At 54.1% G+C, this 18,504-nt stretch overlaps 5 protein-coding genes across 5 annotated transcripts; 1 reads left to right on the top strand and 4 right to left on the bottom strand.

Annotated features, from left to right (window-relative positions):
- Positions 1 to 2,125: 2,125 nt before the first annotated feature.
- UCRPA7_6366 (putative cop9 signalosome subunit 1 protein) lies at positions 2,126 to 3,851 on the top strand (the record flags this gene model as incomplete). Its single annotated transcript, XM_007918904.1, has 5 exons — positions 2,126 to 2,198; positions 2,291 to 2,335; positions 2,396 to 2,676; positions 2,802 to 3,563; positions 3,618 to 3,851. The coding sequence occupies 5 exons, from the start codon at positions 2,126 to 2,128 to the stop codon at positions 3,849 to 3,851; spliced, it is 1,395 nt and encodes a 464-aa protein (XP_007917095.1).
- A 327-nt stretch (positions 3,852 to 4,178) lies between these two features.
- UCRPA7_6365 (putative prp18 domain-containing protein) lies at positions 4,179 to 5,267 on the bottom strand (the record flags this gene model as incomplete). Its single annotated transcript, XM_007918903.1, has 1 exon — positions 4,179 to 5,267. The coding sequence occupies one exon, from the start codon at positions 5,265 to 5,267 to the stop codon at positions 4,179 to 4,181; it is 1,089 nt and encodes a 362-aa protein (XP_007917094.1).
- A 1,519-nt stretch (positions 5,268 to 6,786) lies between these two features.
- Positions 6,787 to 7,221, bottom strand: UCRPA7_6364 (putative nadh:ubiquinone oxidoreductase subunit protein; the record flags this gene model as incomplete). The annotated part of the gene is made up of 4 exons (XM_007918902.1): positions 6,787 to 6,840; positions 6,908 to 7,029; positions 7,107 to 7,142; positions 7,200 to 7,221. 4 exons carry the CDS (start codon positions 7,219 to 7,221, stop codon positions 6,787 to 6,789), a joined length of 234 nt encoding a protein of 77 aa, XP_007917093.1.
- A 3,982-nt stretch (positions 7,222 to 11,203) lies between these two features.
- UCRPA7_6363 (putative glutathione s-transferase i protein) lies at positions 11,204 to 12,073 on the bottom strand (the record flags this gene model as incomplete). The annotated part of the gene is made up of 2 exons (XM_007918901.1): positions 11,204 to 11,969; positions 12,039 to 12,073. The coding sequence occupies 2 exons, from the start codon at positions 12,071 to 12,073 to the stop codon at positions 11,204 to 11,206; spliced, it is 801 nt and encodes a 266-aa protein (XP_007917092.1).
- A 2,018-nt stretch (positions 12,074 to 14,091) lies between these two features.
- On the bottom strand, positions 14,092 to 14,604 carry UCRPA7_6362 (hypothetical protein; the record flags this gene model as incomplete). The annotated part of the gene is made up of 1 exon (XM_007918900.1): positions 14,092 to 14,604. The coding sequence occupies one exon, from the start codon at positions 14,602 to 14,604 to the stop codon at positions 14,092 to 14,094; it is 513 nt and encodes a 170-aa protein (XP_007917091.1).
- Between the last annotated feature and the right edge of the window lie 3,900 nt (positions 14,605 to 18,504).

The raw sequence follows: 18,504 nt of genomic DNA, 5'->3' as shown, positions 1-18,504 counted from the left end.
GAATCTTGCTCTCAATTTAGACATTGGCAGAGGCGATTGGCGTCTGTCCCAGATTGGCTCGTAGCACTATAGTGTGTGATTACGACGACTTTCCAAGATTGGTTCCGGGGCCGCGGGGTAAAATAAGGTAGAATCAATGTTAGCGATACTGATGTCAGTCACAAAGAGGCCATTTGAGACCCTGGATCGATGGCTAGGAGCAATTCCCGCTGCCCCTTTCAGCATCTACTAGACTACCTTGAGGTAAGCCATTATACATGGCACTCGTTGAAGTACCTTGCACGGGCATTTTACGCGGGCAGATTGCGCATCAGCAACATGTACTGCACTGTACCTTACCTGAGCAGCATATCCACAGCTACCCTTATCCAGAGGAAAAGCCTTCGACGCCCTGGATCATCCACCCTCGAAAAGCCTCCAAATAAGGTGGTCCCATACCTGCTCGGAAATATAATTTCAAGAGGAGACGAGTAATATAGCACCTGTGCCCTGGTACGGAACACTTTCCTTGTTCGGACTCACCTGTGGGTTCAACGGTTCGGTTTCGGTACGGCAGGTAGGTAGGTAGCTTAGCTGGAAGAGAGACACCGGCGAAACCCTGCCTACCTCACCTTTTTCCTATGTCCCTCCACCAGGAGGAGCTGGGCGTGGTCTCAGCATCCACCAATATGCGGCTTATTCTGTGCGACATCCTTGCCTTCCTTCCCCTTGGCAAGCAATAAGAGCATGCCATGGAAATGCAGAAACTGTTAGGGCAAGCCGAAGGGGCTATGACGGGGATGGGAAAGGCTCGTCGCGCGAAGGCATGCATGCGGAATGAAGACCGTCTTCCCCAGCGTTCCCAGAACGCACCCATGATCCATCTGTGTGTCTAGCTGTTCCAGCCTGCCAGGGTGCCACGGGCCTGTTGCTCCCACGGCTTCCCATAGCGTCGCTTTGCGGGCTGCAAACCCCTGAGATTGAGATTGAGATTTGGGGAAAGGCTGTGACTGAACTGAATGAGAAAAGCCATGCGATAAGGAAGTCGTACGATTATGACTAAGGTGCGTTGGACATCCGGGCCTAACGGCTATCCGATTTTTTGACAGCTCTGGTTGAATGCGAGATAACCTTCCAGACGGTAGCGCGGGATCTCTACGTCAGAGGGCAGGACGAGTCATTCCTCGCCTTTTCCATCTTGGCTCTATCGTGACGGGGGCCGCGCACAGTTAGGTAATTGTCTTGTTGTCGTCTCGTCGTGTCTCCGTAAAGTAATAAATGGTCCCGACGGCAATGGAACAGGGACAGTCGCGCGGTAGGATTGGGGGACTCGGGACGACCATTAGCATCATTAACAATCAAGTGATCATCATCTCGAACGCCCAGTTGCCTACTGTAGAAACCAAGCCCGACGATCGACCTAGCGAGTGGATTGTCCAAGAAATGGAGGCCGAGTCAGGCAGGGAAATGGATTGTGAAGGAACGCACTTTTATTCGAAGGTGACATGGCAGCGTCACCGGTACCTACCTAGGTAGAGCCCGATTTATGCAAGTGACGCAACAGGACTTGTGTATTTGTGCTGCGACGAGGTAGACAGTGCTAAACAGTGTCTGGGTACTTGTATCTGCACCGTGGGGAGAGGGAGGGAGGTGAAGCGAGAAGCGAGTTAAGGTGTAGCTTTAAGGTGAGCAGAGGTGAGAGGTGAGGTCGGTAGTGTAGGGCAGATCGCAGCAGCTGCCGAACGCCTCCATCACGACGGTAAACGCCAGGCCGTTTCCATCGCCTGCCCATGGCGCATCGATACAACTTAAAAAAGGCTTGTAGATCTGGATGATTAACAGGGGACTTTTGACAGGTCTGTTTCTAGACCAATTCTAACCAATTCACGAAGCTTGCTGCGCGGGAGATCCCCGAACTACTTTACACAGCCACACTCGGTTGTTCAGCCCTGCGGAGCCGTCCACCCCACCACGACAGCTTGAGCGGGGAGCTTCCAACGACACTTCTTCGCAAACAGCCATCCCACCTCTGCCTGGCTGGCTTCATCTTCGTCTGTTTCTTGACGGCTTCCATCAGATCAAGCAGTCTGCTGATTTTCAGCGCTCTGGCAAGCTGCCTGGCTCTTCTCTGAGTCGATATCACACCATGGCAGCAGGCAACGGAGGCCTCCTGGCCTACTTCACAGCTATGGATGCCCAGGGTGGCATAGTCGTCCAAGGTCCGTCTTCTCCGCGAAAATTGACCTTTCGATCGCCTGGATCTGCTTTTCTCCATGGATACGTCTTTGCTGACAAGTCTCATCATCTACAGATGCCCCGAAGCTTGATTTAGAGCTCTATGTCCAGAACTACAAAGGTGTGCTCCCGCAAGACACCTTCACGTATCCCAATGCCAAGCTAACCCATGTCTCAATAGGCCGAACTCGATTCGACAGACTATACCTCATCGGCCGCTCCTCCGTGCCCCTGTGTGTTGATGCCTTGAAAGCCGCGATCGCTGAGGCTAAGAAGAGCAAGGATGTCCAGCGCTATCGCGATGCCTGGGAGTGCATCCGTGTCGTCGCCCCTTCGGAACCGGAGGCACAGTTCGATCGAGCGTGGGAGGATGCCACAGAAAAATCCAATAAAGCTGAGACTCATCGTCTGGAGGTTGAGCTGAAGGGCTACAAGAATAATCTCGTCAAAGAGAGCATCCGAGTAAGTTTGAAATTCGGCTCACTTAGCTCGATTTTGCAAGGTCTTTGTTGCACATCATCGAGCCCAGCGTATTATCTTAACATAGAGTCATATCCTAGAGAAGGAGCTAACAGAGAAACTACCAGATGGGAAATGAAGACCTAGGTAGACACCTTGAGGCGATCGGCGAGCTTGACGCTGCGGCAGAAGCGTATTATCGCATGCGACCGGATGTTAGCACATCAAAACACCTTATCGACGTCGGAAAGCACCTCGTCAGCATATCTGTTCAGCGTCGCGAGTGGCCCATGGTGACTGCCAACCTAAACAAGATCACCGGACTGCAGAACGGAGACGAAGAGAAAGCTATCCAACCCTACTTGAAAATCATGCACGGAATTGCACTCTTGGGCCAGGAGAAATATGCGGACGCAGCTTTGAGCTTCCTACAGACTGATGCCACGTCCCCATCATCTACGTATAACGATTACGCCAGCCCAAATGACGTCGCCATCTACGGGGGCTTGCTGGCCCTCGCAACGATGGATCGAAAGGATCTCCAGGCCAAGGTTCTTGACAATCAGAATTTCCGCACATTTTTGGAGCTGGAGCCCCATATTCGACGAGCTATTACGCAGTTCGTCAACGGCAGATACTCAGCCTGCCTCGCCATCCTAGAATCTTACCGATCCGATTATCTTCTCGATATCTACCTGCAGAAACACATCAAGTCCATCTACTCACAGATCCGGAGCAAGTGCATTGTCCAGTACCTAATTCCCTTCTCTTGTGTTACTCTTGAGAGTATGAACGCGGCGTTTGCTCTTCCCGGTCAATCCCTTGAAGACGAGCTTGCTGGAATGATTCGTGAAGGCGTACTCCAGGCACGGATCGACAGCATCGACAAGGTATGTGGCTTGGGGAGAAGCCCTACATATATTTTAACTAACAACACATGGTAGCTCGTCACAACGGTTTCTATCAATCCTAGAGTGAAGATGCAGCAGACAACTCTCGAGACTGCCAAGAGCTATGAGAAAGAGGCCTTGGAGCGAATCCGACGAATGAACATCATCGCCGCGGATCTGGAAGTGAAGGGAACGAAGCGCAATCAGGGCGGAATCGCTGGTATATCTGAGAGCTGGGCGGATGACACTCGGAGACAGCTTCACGGGCTCCAGGAACATGACATTTGAGGAAATACGTGTGACTTCATCAATGATGCATAGGCAGGGGCGCGGATAGAATGGCGTCAATGGCTGTTTATTTGCTATTACGAAGCATTGGCTCAGCATGGAAAGCCGGCCCTAGAAAGAACGGATTAATGGTCGCAATGGGTCGTTATTGACACTCAAAGGTATGCATGACAGACAGCTTGTACATGTAATGAGAATCATGAGATCACTTGATCGCAAGCCCACACTAAGAACTTTGATATTGGGTATAACTCTAATTTGTCCTACCGGGCTCTGCTCAAGGACGACAAATCCACTTTAATGAGAAGCCGGGGAGAAGCTCCGTGGCTAACCCATCATCTGTCTAATGTCTTCTGGAGGCCACCGCACTTGAGCGAACGTAAGACACCTCTTGATGCTCTGCAGGAATTTCCGTGTGACTTCATCTCCCATGACATGCCCTTTCTCGCCATTATGTAGCTTTTCTCGCGCGCTACGCTCGTGGATGCCCACCATGGTAACTCCAATTGGCCATGCCGCCTTGCCGATACTGAGTCGCAGATATCCATCGTTGGCATCGACATAACGTCGCTCCTGTGCGGCCTTGACAATCTCTACCACCGGCTCCAGGATACTCTCGTCGAGGTCGCCCTTCTCGAACTTGCGGAACAGTGGTCTCATCGTCTCCTTGCTCTGCGCCATGGCGTTGTACGCCGCCTTGCCCGCGAACGTATCCGTATTCCGCTCGTGTGCCAGGGCAATCTCCCACTCCCGTAACACCATAGAGAAGTAGCTCGCAAGCTGCCGGTATAACCACTTGCGCCCTGCCTTATCCTTCGGCACCGTCCCATCGACCTTCATGTCCTTCTCGTCCACCAGTGCCAGCGTCGTCGGGATCGGACCCTGTGACATCACCGTCGTGAGCTTGCGATACCGCTTCAGCCGTCTGGCATGCGTCTCTCCGAACAGCTGCGCCGGCTCCCCAAGTTCACGCAGCCTCGTTGTGAGCTCATCCTCTGGTACATCCTCCTCCTCGTCATCGGCCGCCTCCTCAGCGCCAGACGCCGGCGTGCCCTCCTTCTCGGGCGGCAGCTCCGGCAGGCCCAGCCGCTTCCTCCTCGCACGCTCCTCTTCAGCGTCCTTCTCCGCCTTGCGCCGCCGCGACTCCTCTGCCAGCCTCCTGCGCTTCTCTTCTCGCGCTTTTGCTTCTTCCGCCGCCTCTTCCTCGCGCTTGCGCTTGGCGGCTGCGCGCGCCTCCTTCTCGGCCGCGAGGGCTTTCTGCTCGGCTATGTAGGCCTCCTGTCGGGCTGCTTCGGCTTCGGCCTTGCGGATGAATTTCTTGTTGGTGGTGGTAGAGGAGGATTTGGCGTCGTTGCTGGGAGAGCTGGTGCCTTTCGCCTTGGCGATCTCCTTGGACATCAGGGCTGCGAAGTCCATTTTGACGATATGATAGGAACCTTCGTATGTAGCTTGAAAAAGGTACTTGGTGATAAGTTTGCCTGATCGTAAAGAGTCTATGTCGTGTACTGTGCACTTTTCCGCATCGTATGGTATCGATTTGACGAAAGTTTAAGCATGTGCACTCCGCCACGCACTAAAATTTTAGGCGTCACCCCGCTGTCACACAAGTGTCGGTGCTCTGTCCGCCCCGCGATAGTCGAGTTCCGCCGCATATTAGCGCTGCCAGACGCAACATTGGTTCCTTTCCAACACCACCTCAATGCGCTGTATCGAGAGTCGGAGCTCGATCATGGATTCTTAGCCGGCACGTCATATCAGGGAGAGAAGCCAAGGTTTCCATTAGGTCATACGTTCAGCTTAGGAGAGGTGCAGCTCCCACAACCAGCTGCAATGGATTCCGCCGCCGGACGAGACCGCGAGGCGTCCGCGCCGTTCCTACTGAAGCTCTTCTACCGAACGGGCGCATTTCACAGGCAAGGCCTCTCGTCGGATCTCGTGCTCTGAACTCTACCTAATATCTCTATCCAGGCCTGATGAGTTTGCCAGCGGGAACTCTCGCCACCTGCCTCCGCACGTCAATCTGTATACCTGGCCGAGTTGCACGCTCTCCGAGCTCTCGCACCAGCTCGCCGACTCCATGCCGAGCCTGCTACCGGAACCAGCAATCGGCACACGCCTAGCCTTCCGCCTGATCTACGCAGACGCGCGCGGAGGCGGTCCCGGAGGAGGGGGCGGCGGGGGGCCGCAACATCATGGCTCAGCGCGGTTCATCGTCAAGGACTTAGGAAGTGTTGTGATTGGGGACGGCGGGCCGGGCATTCACGTCGAGGGCGCCGAGGAGAACGGAGACGACGACTACGCGGGCACCTCGATGGTCGGATCAGAAGCTGAGAGCGCCAAGACGCTGGGCGATGCGAAGTTCGTGGTCGGTGACTTCATCTCATGCGCGATTCTCCCGCCGTCTCCAAGCGGAGCGGTGGTGCCAGCGTCGAACGCGCGGACAGGCAGGGGCACGGGGCTAGGAGAGGCCAGGTCTGCTATGGGCGGACCGCCTCCGAGGAGAGAGAACGGCTTTGGTGGTCACGGCGGTAGAGGGGGAGGTGGTGGTGGTAGGGGAGGATACAGTGGTGGTTTTGGGGGTCGAGAGCCGCCCACTCATATACCCATGGGCGAATGGCGGAGAGGAGAGAGACTGCCAGATGCGCCGCCGCCAGGGAGGGATAGGGGTAGGGGAAGAGGACGATGGTAGTGGCAGCGATTTCTACGTCACTTATGTACTGGTATTATGTAGATTATTCTCGATGCGCATTATGATATCCATGGAAAGGAGATGGAGCCTTGAAATTTAATCACAAATCGACTCGGTGCTTTCTCGCATTGATGTTGGCACTTTTGCAGTGAATTTATTCTTTCTTGATGTGACAGGTTTCCCGTTGGAGTTTGTCTCCCCGATTTATGTACAGCTTGCGATGTCTTCCGCCAGTCCGCCTCAGGTCTAAAACTCCCGGATATCGTCGCCCCTTCGCTTCGCTCGTAGATCGTATTTCCCCTAACCCGACATCGAATCAGTAATCTAATGATAAATAGAGAATAGCGAGGGCCGAGGTTGCACTCACGTCTGTAGAGTAGGCCACAATCCCGAAGAGCGCCGGTACAAGTCCGACGTATACGAATGTGATCCAGGCTGTCCGCGGCGTCCATCGGAAGTACTTGTAGCGGTTGTTTGTCATGTCTGCTCCTAGTTAGGAAAATCATTTCACTCAATCTATCGCGCTCGCTCGTTCTCGATCGAGGCCGTTGTCGGCAATAACGTACTGTTCAGCCGGATGATCGCCGGATCCAGCGCCATCTCTGCAAATGGAAGTCAGTAACAAAAGGTTACTCAATTAGGTCAAACTTGATACTCACTGTAATGCTGCATGCCCGCCATCTTGATTGATTGTGTGCTCTCACGGTGTGAGCGCGTTGAGGGGTGTTGATTGGTGCTGGTGAGGAGAATGATCAAGCTGCTCCTCGTATCCTCAAAGTTGAGGTTCGAGCAAGCCTCAAGGTGCACGGACCACCACCATGTGTGATTACCTAATGCACTCAAATCCCAGGTGACCTTCATTCACTGAGGTGAGATTGGCAAATGAAGCAATCGCAATAAGTAACTAGATGCGGATTTCATATACTGCGTAGTATATACTGCTACTATTCATACACACATGATTCATGCTTGCGTGAGCTATGCCATCTATCCTAATTCATACATGCAGTCTCTCAACTGGCCCTTCGTTTCCCATGCTGTCCCATCCCAATGCCCTTCCTACGCCCTCGGACAACAGCCTCCAGGGCTCGCCCAACTGCGGGAAGGTCACCTAGCATTGTGACATGACCCCTATCAGTGCTAACTCTCCCACCATTTACAAGCTCATACCCGGGTGGCAACATGGCCTCTCGGGCCAACACTACTCCGTCGCCTGAGCGGAAGGCGAGGTCATCGTAGGCATCCGCACAGGCAATCGCATCCCGGCCGGCCACCCGAGCCGCAGAGAGAGTAGGTATGTCCTTGCCGTAGATGACTGCAAGAGGCGGGTATATATTCGCTTCAGTGTGCGCTGGATTATGTGCCGTCTCCGCTCGGAACTGCTTCGTTTCGGCGAGCGTCCTTGTTAAGTACTCAATAGACTTGGCTTGAGGATCGCTGACTCGTCGATGTACCGTCTTTGGCATCGACGAGGATGCAGCGGCTCCTTGAGACCGCGAATCTGCTGCAGCTGAGGAGTCCATCTGTGGCGCCAGTGTCCGGTCTTTGGTCACCATGCGTGCAGCTTCCGCGATTGGGTTCCCAGTCGGCGACTGGACCTTCTTTGGGTCACTGCCGCTGCGGGACCTTAGAGATAGACTGCTTGACCGGTTCAGAAAAGAGCCGAGAGAACCAGATCGGTTAAGAAACGGCGGGAGAGCAGGTTCTCCCACGCATGGGCACCAGCGGTATTTGATCCAGTCGTTTATATCATAGAAGTCTACGGGATATTCCTCTCCCGTGAACTTGTCTATGAAACAGTAGCCGTCTTCAGGCAGGAAGACGAATGTCGTCCGCAGAGAGAAGTTCACCTGGGCAGTGAGTACTTTTTCGTTCAATAGAACCGCGTCTCCGTTTCGAAGAGGGCCTAAGATGTTCACACATCGCTGTGGGGATCCCGCGTACACCACCCCAGAAAACAGTTCCGGTCGCTTGTTGACGGCGTGCCGAGTAAGCAATCCGCCTAGGCTGTGGGCAATGACCAGCGCTCCCCTTTTTTCCGGAGCGGTCGTCGATTGATTCGATGGGAGCTTCTCGAGGAACTCGATGAGCTTTCGAGAGAGCAGATGTGGGCTCAATCGCCAGTCGTAGCCGTAATCATGAACTCTAAGCTTGCCTGACTTTGCATTGTCGCTCTCTCGTAATTTCTTGAAGAGTCGTTTAGCAATATCGACAGGTCCGATATTCTGAAGCATGCCGGATGGGAATATGGTTTTCTCCATGTTTTCTTCATCTTCTGGATCAAGTCCTACCTCAAGGTTTACCTTGCGTATGTTCAAGCCCACTTTGACCGGCACCCATAACTGCCGGTGTGGTGGTTCTGCAGAGCGAAGAATAGATCCTCTATAGCCACCCATGATGACGATGTCGCCGGTGAGTGAGTCCAAGATGTTATCCAGTGGCGAAGAAACATCTCGTGACGTTCTAGTATTTACTTTGAATGATGAGGACCTAGGCGTCTCAAAGCCTACTTCCTCTGGAGAGAACTGCGCCTTTTTCATCGGAGAAGGCAAGATGCCTGATTAACGTTAGCAAAGCCTACAAAAGAAACGGCCAGTTGGTCTAAATCAGGCGGAGATAGAGGCGGTTATAGGCAGGAGGCCTTACTTGGCAGCTGAGGAAGCTTGAACGGAGGGTCCCAACTATCCTTGATTGCCTTGAATCTAGAGTTGACTTGGTCTCGTTGATTGAGGAAGCGATCATCATCTCCAAAGGAGGAAACTCTCGAGAGTGAATGATAAAGGAGCGAATCATTAGATGTCGACTTCCTTAGAGCCAGAGACTTCCTCGAGGCGATCGATCGCGGACGTGTAAGATCAGAATGTGTGACTGCGTCTTGCTGAGCCGGCGGCGTGATGCTGATCGGGGCGGGAGCTTTCTTCCTGTAAGTGACAACCCCTAGCTGTGGTGTATGCTCGGGAGAGTTGCGTGTAGGCGTAGCACTCGCAGAATCAGATTTTGACAATGTTGAGGAAAAGAAAGAGGGTGTTGAGATATTTGACAGAAGGTTGCCAGAGAGAGACATGGAGGGGAAAGCCTTTGATAACCGTCTGAGAGCTTCATGCCCAACCGATGTAGATCGCCTGGATCGTGGCTGACCGAACACGCCTGCCAGCGCTGGTCTTCCCTCTTGCGCATTGTCCACCGAGAATTCTTTCGGGCCTGATGTCCATGGTGTGGGCAATGGATATGTCTGAAGTTGCGTAGATGGGGCATCAATCATCGATTGAACTCTATCCCTACGACTGCTCAATGCTCTAGACACAGGAGTTCTCTCTGGGACATGTGGCCGTAGCCCTGGAAAGGAAGATTGGGTCCCATCAGACTCATCCTCGGCCGGTATCAAGTCTAGGATAGCCGCCTTCTCAGCTGCCAGCGTTAACGGTGAAGTGATCCGCGTTGCAATGGGACTGATCTGTGGTTGAATGAGAGCTTGTGCATTTTCCTGATCAGCATAGAGGTCATCATCAGCCCCGTCCGTCTGTGGTGAAGGTTCCCGATCCGGGATTTCCAGAGGTAACGGGACCTCAATCGGCTGCTGTGCCGCTGCCATTTTGCAGAGCGAATTGCGTGTCCTTCAGTCCAAAAGGTCGCAGTCTCTCACGGGTTCCATCCAAATCACGACCAGTCATATGCCGCACGGGCTAATTACCCCATAGTCCAAGGCTTTAATGCAATTGATCAGATCCGAAGCAAATATTGGCATCCCAAAGCGGTGAATACGCAATTCGGGCGTCAGGAGGTCTTCGGGCGCTGAAGTGTCTTTTGTTATTCGACTAGTATGCCACCAGCCCGGGTGTTCCGGATGTACCGGGCATGCGAAGACGTCTAGAATGAGCGAAAGGGCCGAAGCCAGAAGCAAGCTAAGAAATAATTAAGACGAGTTTCTCACGAATTTCTCAATTGCAGGTCACCATCGAAAAGAAGAATGCCTTGGCACGGGCCGTATCTTTAAGGGTCTTCCGGAAAGGGGAATGACATTTGACTTTTGCTAGGCCCCCACGTCACCTTGAGCTATCCGCGTACTGCCCGACTCAGCCCCTTCCCGCATCGAGGCCCGGACCCGAATCAGCGGAATTACCTCCATCCCTGTCCGATCGTGGTAGCAGAGCGATGATAATGATAGCTCGACTGTACGATTGGAATCCCTGGCGAACAGGCCAGCTGGCATTCTCTAGTTCATCGCGCATGTCTTGACGTCATACAGGCCAATTGGCTTTTCACACAACGATCCTGCAACAACACTAGGTGTAAGGATTGAGGCCGCGAGATGGGCAGTGCTCGCAAGTTCGAACCAATGCGGAATGTCGATAGTTCGGTCGATAGCAGCAGAGAAATCTGGGAAGAAAGCTTGGTTAGATCAAGGCACACAGCCAGGAGCAGGCGAAGGTGCAGGGGATCGCACCACCCCACCAGAGCTGACGTCTTACGGCTGACACACCCCTGAACAAGGCACCGAGATACAGATCCTTTCGCTTGAGCTTTGGCGATTTACAGGTGCATTTGATGGGTATATGAGTGGTATCTATCTATTTGTACATTTATAAGCTCTAGTAAGCCATCGGTACCTTGCACGATGCGCCGCTGCACACCGAGTTGAGTATCACAGTTTTGCCTTTGATTGTCAAATATCGTCGCGGGGGGAGACGCTGAATTTCCCGTCGATCTCGCGAATCTTGTCCGCCGATCTAGTCCAGCCAGGCTCATTCTCCAGACGCGAGATGTATGCAAACGCCTTGGGGTACGTCTCCTGTATGGTGCCCTTCTCCCACTGGCCCATCCCGTTGAAAGAATTCTTCCCGGCAATCAGGGGGTAGCTCATGATGATGTCCGCGGCGGTGAGGTGCTCCCCGGCGAGGTAATTGCCGCCGTTGGGAGAGGTCTCCAGCTGACGCTCGAGGAAGGTGAAATGCCTCTTGATGTTGGGGTAAACCAGCATGCTGCTGACCTTGTTGGAAATCATGGCCGAGATGGGTCTAACGAAAAAGGGTACGGCAGGGCCCTTAATCGTTGACAGGATCAGGTGCAGCCAGGCGTAGGGCATGAAACTACCCTCGCTATAGTAGAGGGTATACTGGAATCGCATCCACTCTTCTGTTTCGCCGCCGAGTTGCCCTTCCTGGCCATCCTTCCAGCGCTTCGGGACGAGGCTCTTGCCCTTCCCGAAGTGTTCGCACAAGTACTGCATGATAAAGCCGCTCTCTGCCAGCACCTTGGAGTCGCCATCGCTGGTTGTGATAGTTATCAGGGGCGACTTGCCCAGAGGATGGATTTTCTCGAGCTCTGGCGGCGCAAGGAAATTGGGTTGACGATGATATACCTCGAGCTCGTAAGGGACTTCGAGCTCCTCCAATAGCCACAGGATCGCCTGTGCGCGGGAGCCATTGAGCCTGCAACATTGTTAGCACTTTCGGGATCTTGGGCCACATCAATTGGCCAATGCATTAAAGAACTCCTACCAATGAAGCTTGATCTTTGCGTCTGCAGCTGTCATTTTTGGTACCGTTGTGAGCCTCAAATGGAAATCTGAATGCAATATACAGTGTTTGCCTAGAATGGAGAGATGATGCGCTTCACATGAAGAAGTCCCAACTCGAATTATTCAAATAAGCTTCGCTGGGGGATGGCCTTGGCACACGCACGTTACTCGGGGGAACTTCAGAGCGCGTGAGGGGAGCGCAAGGTTCGCCCGGCCGCGTGCGGCGTAGAGGCCCTACGGTGTGCCGAGGCATCGGCCGCCAGCAGTGCCGACAATGACGTTGTCTCAGGGGAACCTCTTAAGACTAAAAAGCCACTTCATTATCTGCTTACCTAAACTATCTGATGGACGACGCCCGGCCAACCGACGAGGATAGGGTAATCTACGAAACTCCACCGAAAAAGAAAAAAAATCCCACTTAACAGGCCTTAAGTAATTGAGCAGAATGTTTACCTGGCGCAATGGGTTCAGTGGTGCATCGTACCACAGTCTCTCGGCGCTTTTACCGGCGAGTTTCGGCGGTCCGCTGCAGTTGAGCGGGAAAGCAAAGAAAAAGGGTTTGTCATTGTGTGTCTGGGTATCGTTCAACAGAGACATGCATGTCTCATAGCAAACAATTAAAATAAAATTAGCTGCTGGAACTCCGAGGAATCTCACAAAGCTGTCTTTCACACTTGACAAGGGAACTCGGGGAACTAAGACGCCTTTGATAGGCCTTGGCTTTCCTCGGTCTGGGCCCTGAACTCCTGTCACATCTTGGTATTGCTCTATGATGGAGGCGCGGCTCTCTTTGGCGGCCCCAAAGGCTACCTAGGTACAGCCTACCTGAAGAGAGCATGGCGCGGTGTAAGGCCGGCAACCCAATTGTGATGCTAATCAATGCATCAATCGATTGATCAATCAACCTGCCTGTCCATCCGCTGCCCATGGATGAGGTGGAAAGGGGCCATAAACATCTGGTCCGGCCTGCAGTTGCCTGGGCAAGGTATGCTAGCAGTCGGATTCAGCCGCCCGATTCGTCCAGAGGTGCGAGGAAAGAAAGACACGGGATTCGTCGAACTGATTATTCCCTTGCATCCCGTCGCATGGCATAGAGACAGAGGAGGGGATCGAGGGGCAGCGCGGGCGGTGTCAGAGGGCTCCAGGTTCTAGACCGGCCGGTCCCCTAACCGCCCTGCCCGCACTAAGACCTTCCCCCGCCGGGGCATAGGACTATACTGTACTGTAAAGCACGGCCGCCGCCGCGAGCACCCCTGGCAAGCCTGGCACCGCACGGCTTGGCCTAGCCCAGACGTCAATCTCGCCTCGATCTAGACGCATGCGCTTGGTCACTTGACATCGCGACACTGCACATTGCATCGTCGTCTCCTCCTCCTTCTCGAACGCTGGACACTGGACGATAGACAATGGCGCCCCCCGGAAGGCCCCTACGGCCGTTCGACAGCACGAAGGGGCTTTTTCGCGATCCTGAGTAGCCAGCCAATGGCGCTACGTCCGAGCGTGAGGCGAACTCCCTTGTTAGTGAGGTAAGGTAGACCTGTTTAGTTAGGTAGGTAGACGTGCACACCGCGCGCCAACACGAAGACGAGGCCCTCGCCTAAGCTTGCTTGCTCGCTCGTTCGCCCATGATGAATAGCTCCCATGATAGAAGATAGAATGTAGATCTCTTCTGTCTCTTTCTCACACATACACGCTCTCAAAACAAGGATAGTGGACATTGCTTGCCCCAGTCTGCCACCCATTACCTAGCCCAAGTTCGCTTCGGGCTTCCCTTTCAGGGACCAGTCTCCGAAAATGCACCAACAGAAAGCCTCCCTTGTCATCATCACAAACGTGAGAGAAAAAAAAATAAGTGCAACCGCGCACACGATGTATGTCATGCCAGACTTAACTGCCCCAGAGAGACTGGAGCGACCCACGTTGGGTTTGGTTCTCGCAAGTATGTTTCAAAGCAGCTAGCAGCTTCTCGGACACAAACCGCCGCTCCACCTGCAACCCCCCTTATCGTCGAGAGCTGAGTGTCTGTCCTGCTGCTAGTCCGTCGCCGCCTCCTCGTCCTCAAGCGCCTCCATATCCCTTGATCGCTGCATGATCGTCTCCATTATGGCACTCCTCCTGCTCTGCCCGTCCCCGTAGCCCAGGACACCGCGCTCGTAGACCGGGGGGTCCGGGACCGCACTCAGCGTCATGATCTTCCACCGCGGAGGGCTCCAGTGGGGGAACTTCTCGCACAGCATGCGCACGGCGGTGGCGACCTGCCTCGTGATCCGCGTCTGGACGATGGGCGGCTCCACGAACATGGCCGTGTCGCTGTAGACGGGGTTCTCGTCGCGGGGCACGAAGATGAGCTCCCGCAGGCCCGGCAGCCTCCTCCGCACCAGCTTCAGGATGTCGTAGGTCAGGCTCGCCGCCAGCCCGGAGTGGTAGTTTGCGTCGGTGCTGTTCACCCAGAAGAGGGCCTCGTTGATGGCGACCCGCCGCACGACCGCGAGTTCTGTCGGTGAAACCAGTGATAGGACGGAGCGCAGGTTCCCTTCTGATGCCATGTATCCGTCTCGTGGCCCGAAATATAAAATGTCCTCCTCCGTGTCAAAGTAGATCTGCCCCTTCTGCCGGGCAATGCCAAACGACCGTGTATACTTTTTTAGAGCTTCCCTTCGCGACTCGGCGCAGACATGTAGATTCACGGGTATCTTGGCGGTCGAGGTACACCCACTGGTCCGCCGTGTATAGAAGAGATCATCTGAGCCAACAGAGAGCGATCTGGGAGCACATTTGATGGAGATGATCCGGGTCTGCGGGTAGTTATAGGTCCAGATCTTTACCCGCAACTCGGGTGGAAGCTTAGAGAAGAGGTACTGTGATTACATATTAGTCGTCGTGTCTAGGTATGAGATAATGGAGAAGTTGAATGTACAAAGGTATTGTCATCGTCGAGTGCGGTCTGTTCGTCAGACTGATCCATTGCAGAGGATGCATCACCGAGTTGGAGTGTGATGTTGCCCTGTCCTGAGGTTGAACGCTCGTCAACTGAGCTGCCAAGGACAGAGGTTATTATCTTGCTAGCATGAGCCCAAGGGTCTGGGTCTGGAACCAAAGTGACAGTCGACTCGAAGCTTCGAAGCTCCTGATTCATGGACGAGGGAGACTATCCTGATAGTTATAATGGCTCAACGGTAGGTCAACCGAGCCATCGATGGGTCGGGGTAGCTTGACTTTGTCTAGATCACCCGAGACAATGGAACGAGTGGGAACCCCTGGCCGCAACACCTGAGGAGGAGGGGAGGGGGGCCCTGCCAGAAGAAATACGGATGCGCCCGAGAAGGAAGCACGCACATTACTCGAGGAGCTGCAGGGAGTGTAGCTTTCCTCTGGCCCAGGCGCGGCGCGGCATGCAGGAGCTGATGAATCATGGTGCATATGAAAGAAAGTGTGGCTGGATTATCAACCCGAGTCCTCGGGTCAGGATGGCGCTGTGGCCTGCCGGACATCATGCCTGAAGGGGCATGGCCGTGGGGAAGCAATGCTATGTGGGTTCCTTGAGGGTATTCCCGCCTGTCTAAGTGCTGCTGCTGGAGACGTGTAATACCACATGCTGCGAATCCGGTGGCTTGGTACGCATCCCTGCTACGGGCAAATTAGCCCCGTGTCCTACTCGTGTCGTCCCAGACATGCAGAAAATCCTCTACTTCGGCGCTCTGCGCTAGTGTCATTACAGTACATGCACTGGCGCGTGCACTTCTCAATGAAGAATGGCTTGAGCACGCAGTCTGAGCACACTGCAGTGAGCAGGAAAGGGGGGAAAGAAAAAAACACGGCAGACGACTGTCTCCGCACTCAATGGCAGAGACTGACGATTTCTCACGATTCTACCCGCGCTCTACAGTTGTCCTTCTCATACACATCGGCAGTACATACAGAAGACGTGACCTCCGGGAGGGCGCCCCGTATTCCGACCAATCACATTACAGGGTGCGGCAAAGCTTTAGGCATATTGCCGCACCCAAGCAAGATTGAAGAGACTTTTTTTTACATCACAGATCGTGAATATGATCTGAGCACGGGCGAGAGGGCAACGGCAGAAGGAAGGGGGGCTGATTTGGGCGGAGGGGTTCAAAGGCGACAGACAGGGGGGGCGTTGCAGTGTCAAGGGCTGCTCTCATAATTACTAAGGAGACTAAGACAAATGCCCGGCATTGATGCATACTCTATGTGTCAGGATCCATGTGATTTGGTGTTACGACAGAGGAGAATAAACAACACGATCTTCAGGACCCTCGACAGTAGCCCGCATCTCGCGTGTAACGGCCGTAAAATGGCCGCAGACATGTTGACATCGGGACGCCGGCGATGCAGAGCAGAAGTCTGTAGAGTAGCAGTAGGGGTGGACGCAGCAGGGGGGGCAGATTGACAGCTCATCTGGCTCGTCTGGCTGGCTCAGGTCTAGTCCAGCCGGAAGGGCTCGGTGCATGGCTCACCAGGCGACCCGCCGGAATGTCTTGGGGGGGGGAGGGACGAGAAAACTCTGAGGGCATATGTCAAAGATTCGCTAGCATTTCCTCGTATGGTAATCGCTCCCCGTGCCAGATGAGACGGTGATGCAGTGATTGGTGCCTCTACTGCAGAGCAAAGCCCTCTGGTGCCGGCGGTCACCAACACCAAGTTGGCTCCTGCATGGTCTTGACCCAGCTGCCCGGTACGGCGCTGTTTAGATCCCAAGGATCCCTACATACCACGTCCTCGGGTATCGCCTTGTGGGGGGTGGACGAGTCAGGACGGCATTAGTGGCAAGCCACGACGTCCGTTCGTCGCGGGCAGGGAAGCCTCGAGAGATCTCGGCTCATCTGTGGCATGACCCTGTTTCTTGACGTTCTTTGTCTGAGTGTATGTGTGTTTCTCTCGCACGTATGGAGGTAGGTATGATGAGATGTCCGTGATGATTCGGAGACCTCAATGTGTTCGTGAGGATCTCAGTCGCATCCAGTCACACACATACATACACGAATACTACATCGGAGGAACCCGAGAGTGATGAAAGAGAGGAGTCCGCGGGGGCTGGTGGATCATGGCCATGGATGGTCATGGATGGATGAGATGACGGGGAAGCAGGGCGACTTTCTCCAGGCCCTGGGTGTGCTGAAAGATGGAGCCTTCCGGATGCCCAGGGAGTCAGGGTCAGAGACTTGTCTACAACGAGGGGCAGCTCGGGGCACTAGGGGCACTACTGCGGCAGAAGGTACCTATACTAGGTGGCGCTAGGTACCCTAGGAGGAGCCGTGGGGTGTCAAATCCACGTGGCAGGACGAACCGAAGCTATTGAAGCTGCCGCATGCCCCGACGCCTTTCGGAGTGGTCGAGAACACCGGTGGCGTGCTGCGCTGCCCCCAAGCCCTGAAAGTCCGAAGGGGCCCAGACAAATTGCTGCAAAACATTTCCGAGCGTCTCCGCAGTGACAATTTCTGGCAGGTGCTTTGCTCTGCATCTCTGCATAGCTCGTCTCATTCTCCATCGCACCATTGCTGCTGCTGCGACTCTGTAATCTCCTCTCGTATTGCTGAACACATTCCATGATCTCTAGTCTGACATTGCAGCTGTCCCTCGGACGTCCGCCGGCATTGACTGAGAGGGCACACGTGAGGAGAGCTGTGATATGTCACATGGGACCAGTGGTCACGTGCAATGACCAGAAATACAGATGTGTGCATATTTGGGTCAAGTTATGTGTAGAGAGAGACAAGCATGTCCATGCAAAGGATTTCTAATGTTGGCTGCTGTGGTTGTTGGATTGGACATCACTGAACCGACGTGCAGCATTAATATATCCGGCACGGGCACGGGCACGAGCGCAACCGTGGATGTACGGCAGCAACTCTGTGAAGCCATGCGAGACGCAGCTACACACACGCGGATGACGGGATATCTACGGGATGTCTCCGAATCTCAAATCGCAAATAGCATCATTTGCCAGATGGGCTGCCAGGGGGGCGGTAAGGTTATGCTTTGTGCGGTATGTGTGTGTATTGGCCGTCTCAGTGCGCTAACCGGTTGGAGGCGCCCGCGAAACGATTGGCCTGTCGATCCCCTTATGTTTCGTGCTTTTAAGCGCTGGCCCTAGCGGCGGCCCCTTGAGACGATCCCTTTCCCCTAGCGACCCCGGTCGCTTGCCCTGAGCTCATCTGTAGGATCGGTTTCATTGGCACTCACAGCACTCCCAGCACTTCTCCTCAGCCAATCCGCATCACCAACGTCTATTTCCGGCACACTGACCTGCCTCAGAGTGACCAACAGCAGCAGTCCGACCTCCTCGCGGGTGGCAGCCCAGAGCCTTAGAGCCTTAGTACTTGCATGCGCGCTTCGTCAATTTGATAATTTTGGTGTCTGGGCGGCCCGGATCTGTCATCGCTCCCTGGTTGAGATCCCATAATTAGGAGACGCAATATAGCCCA

The sequence above is a fragment of the Phaeoacremonium minimum genome (assembly GCF_000392275.1).
Source record: "Phaeoacremonium minimum UCRPA7 unplaced genomic scaffold PA7_03_scaffold_468, whole genome shotgun sequence".
NCBI classification, from domain to species: Eukaryota; Fungi; Ascomycota; class Sordariomycetes; order Togniniales; family Togniniaceae; genus Phaeoacremonium; species Phaeoacremonium minimum.
Note: the sequence above shows the minus strand (reverse complement) of the source record. Positions and strands in the feature narration are given on the sequence as shown.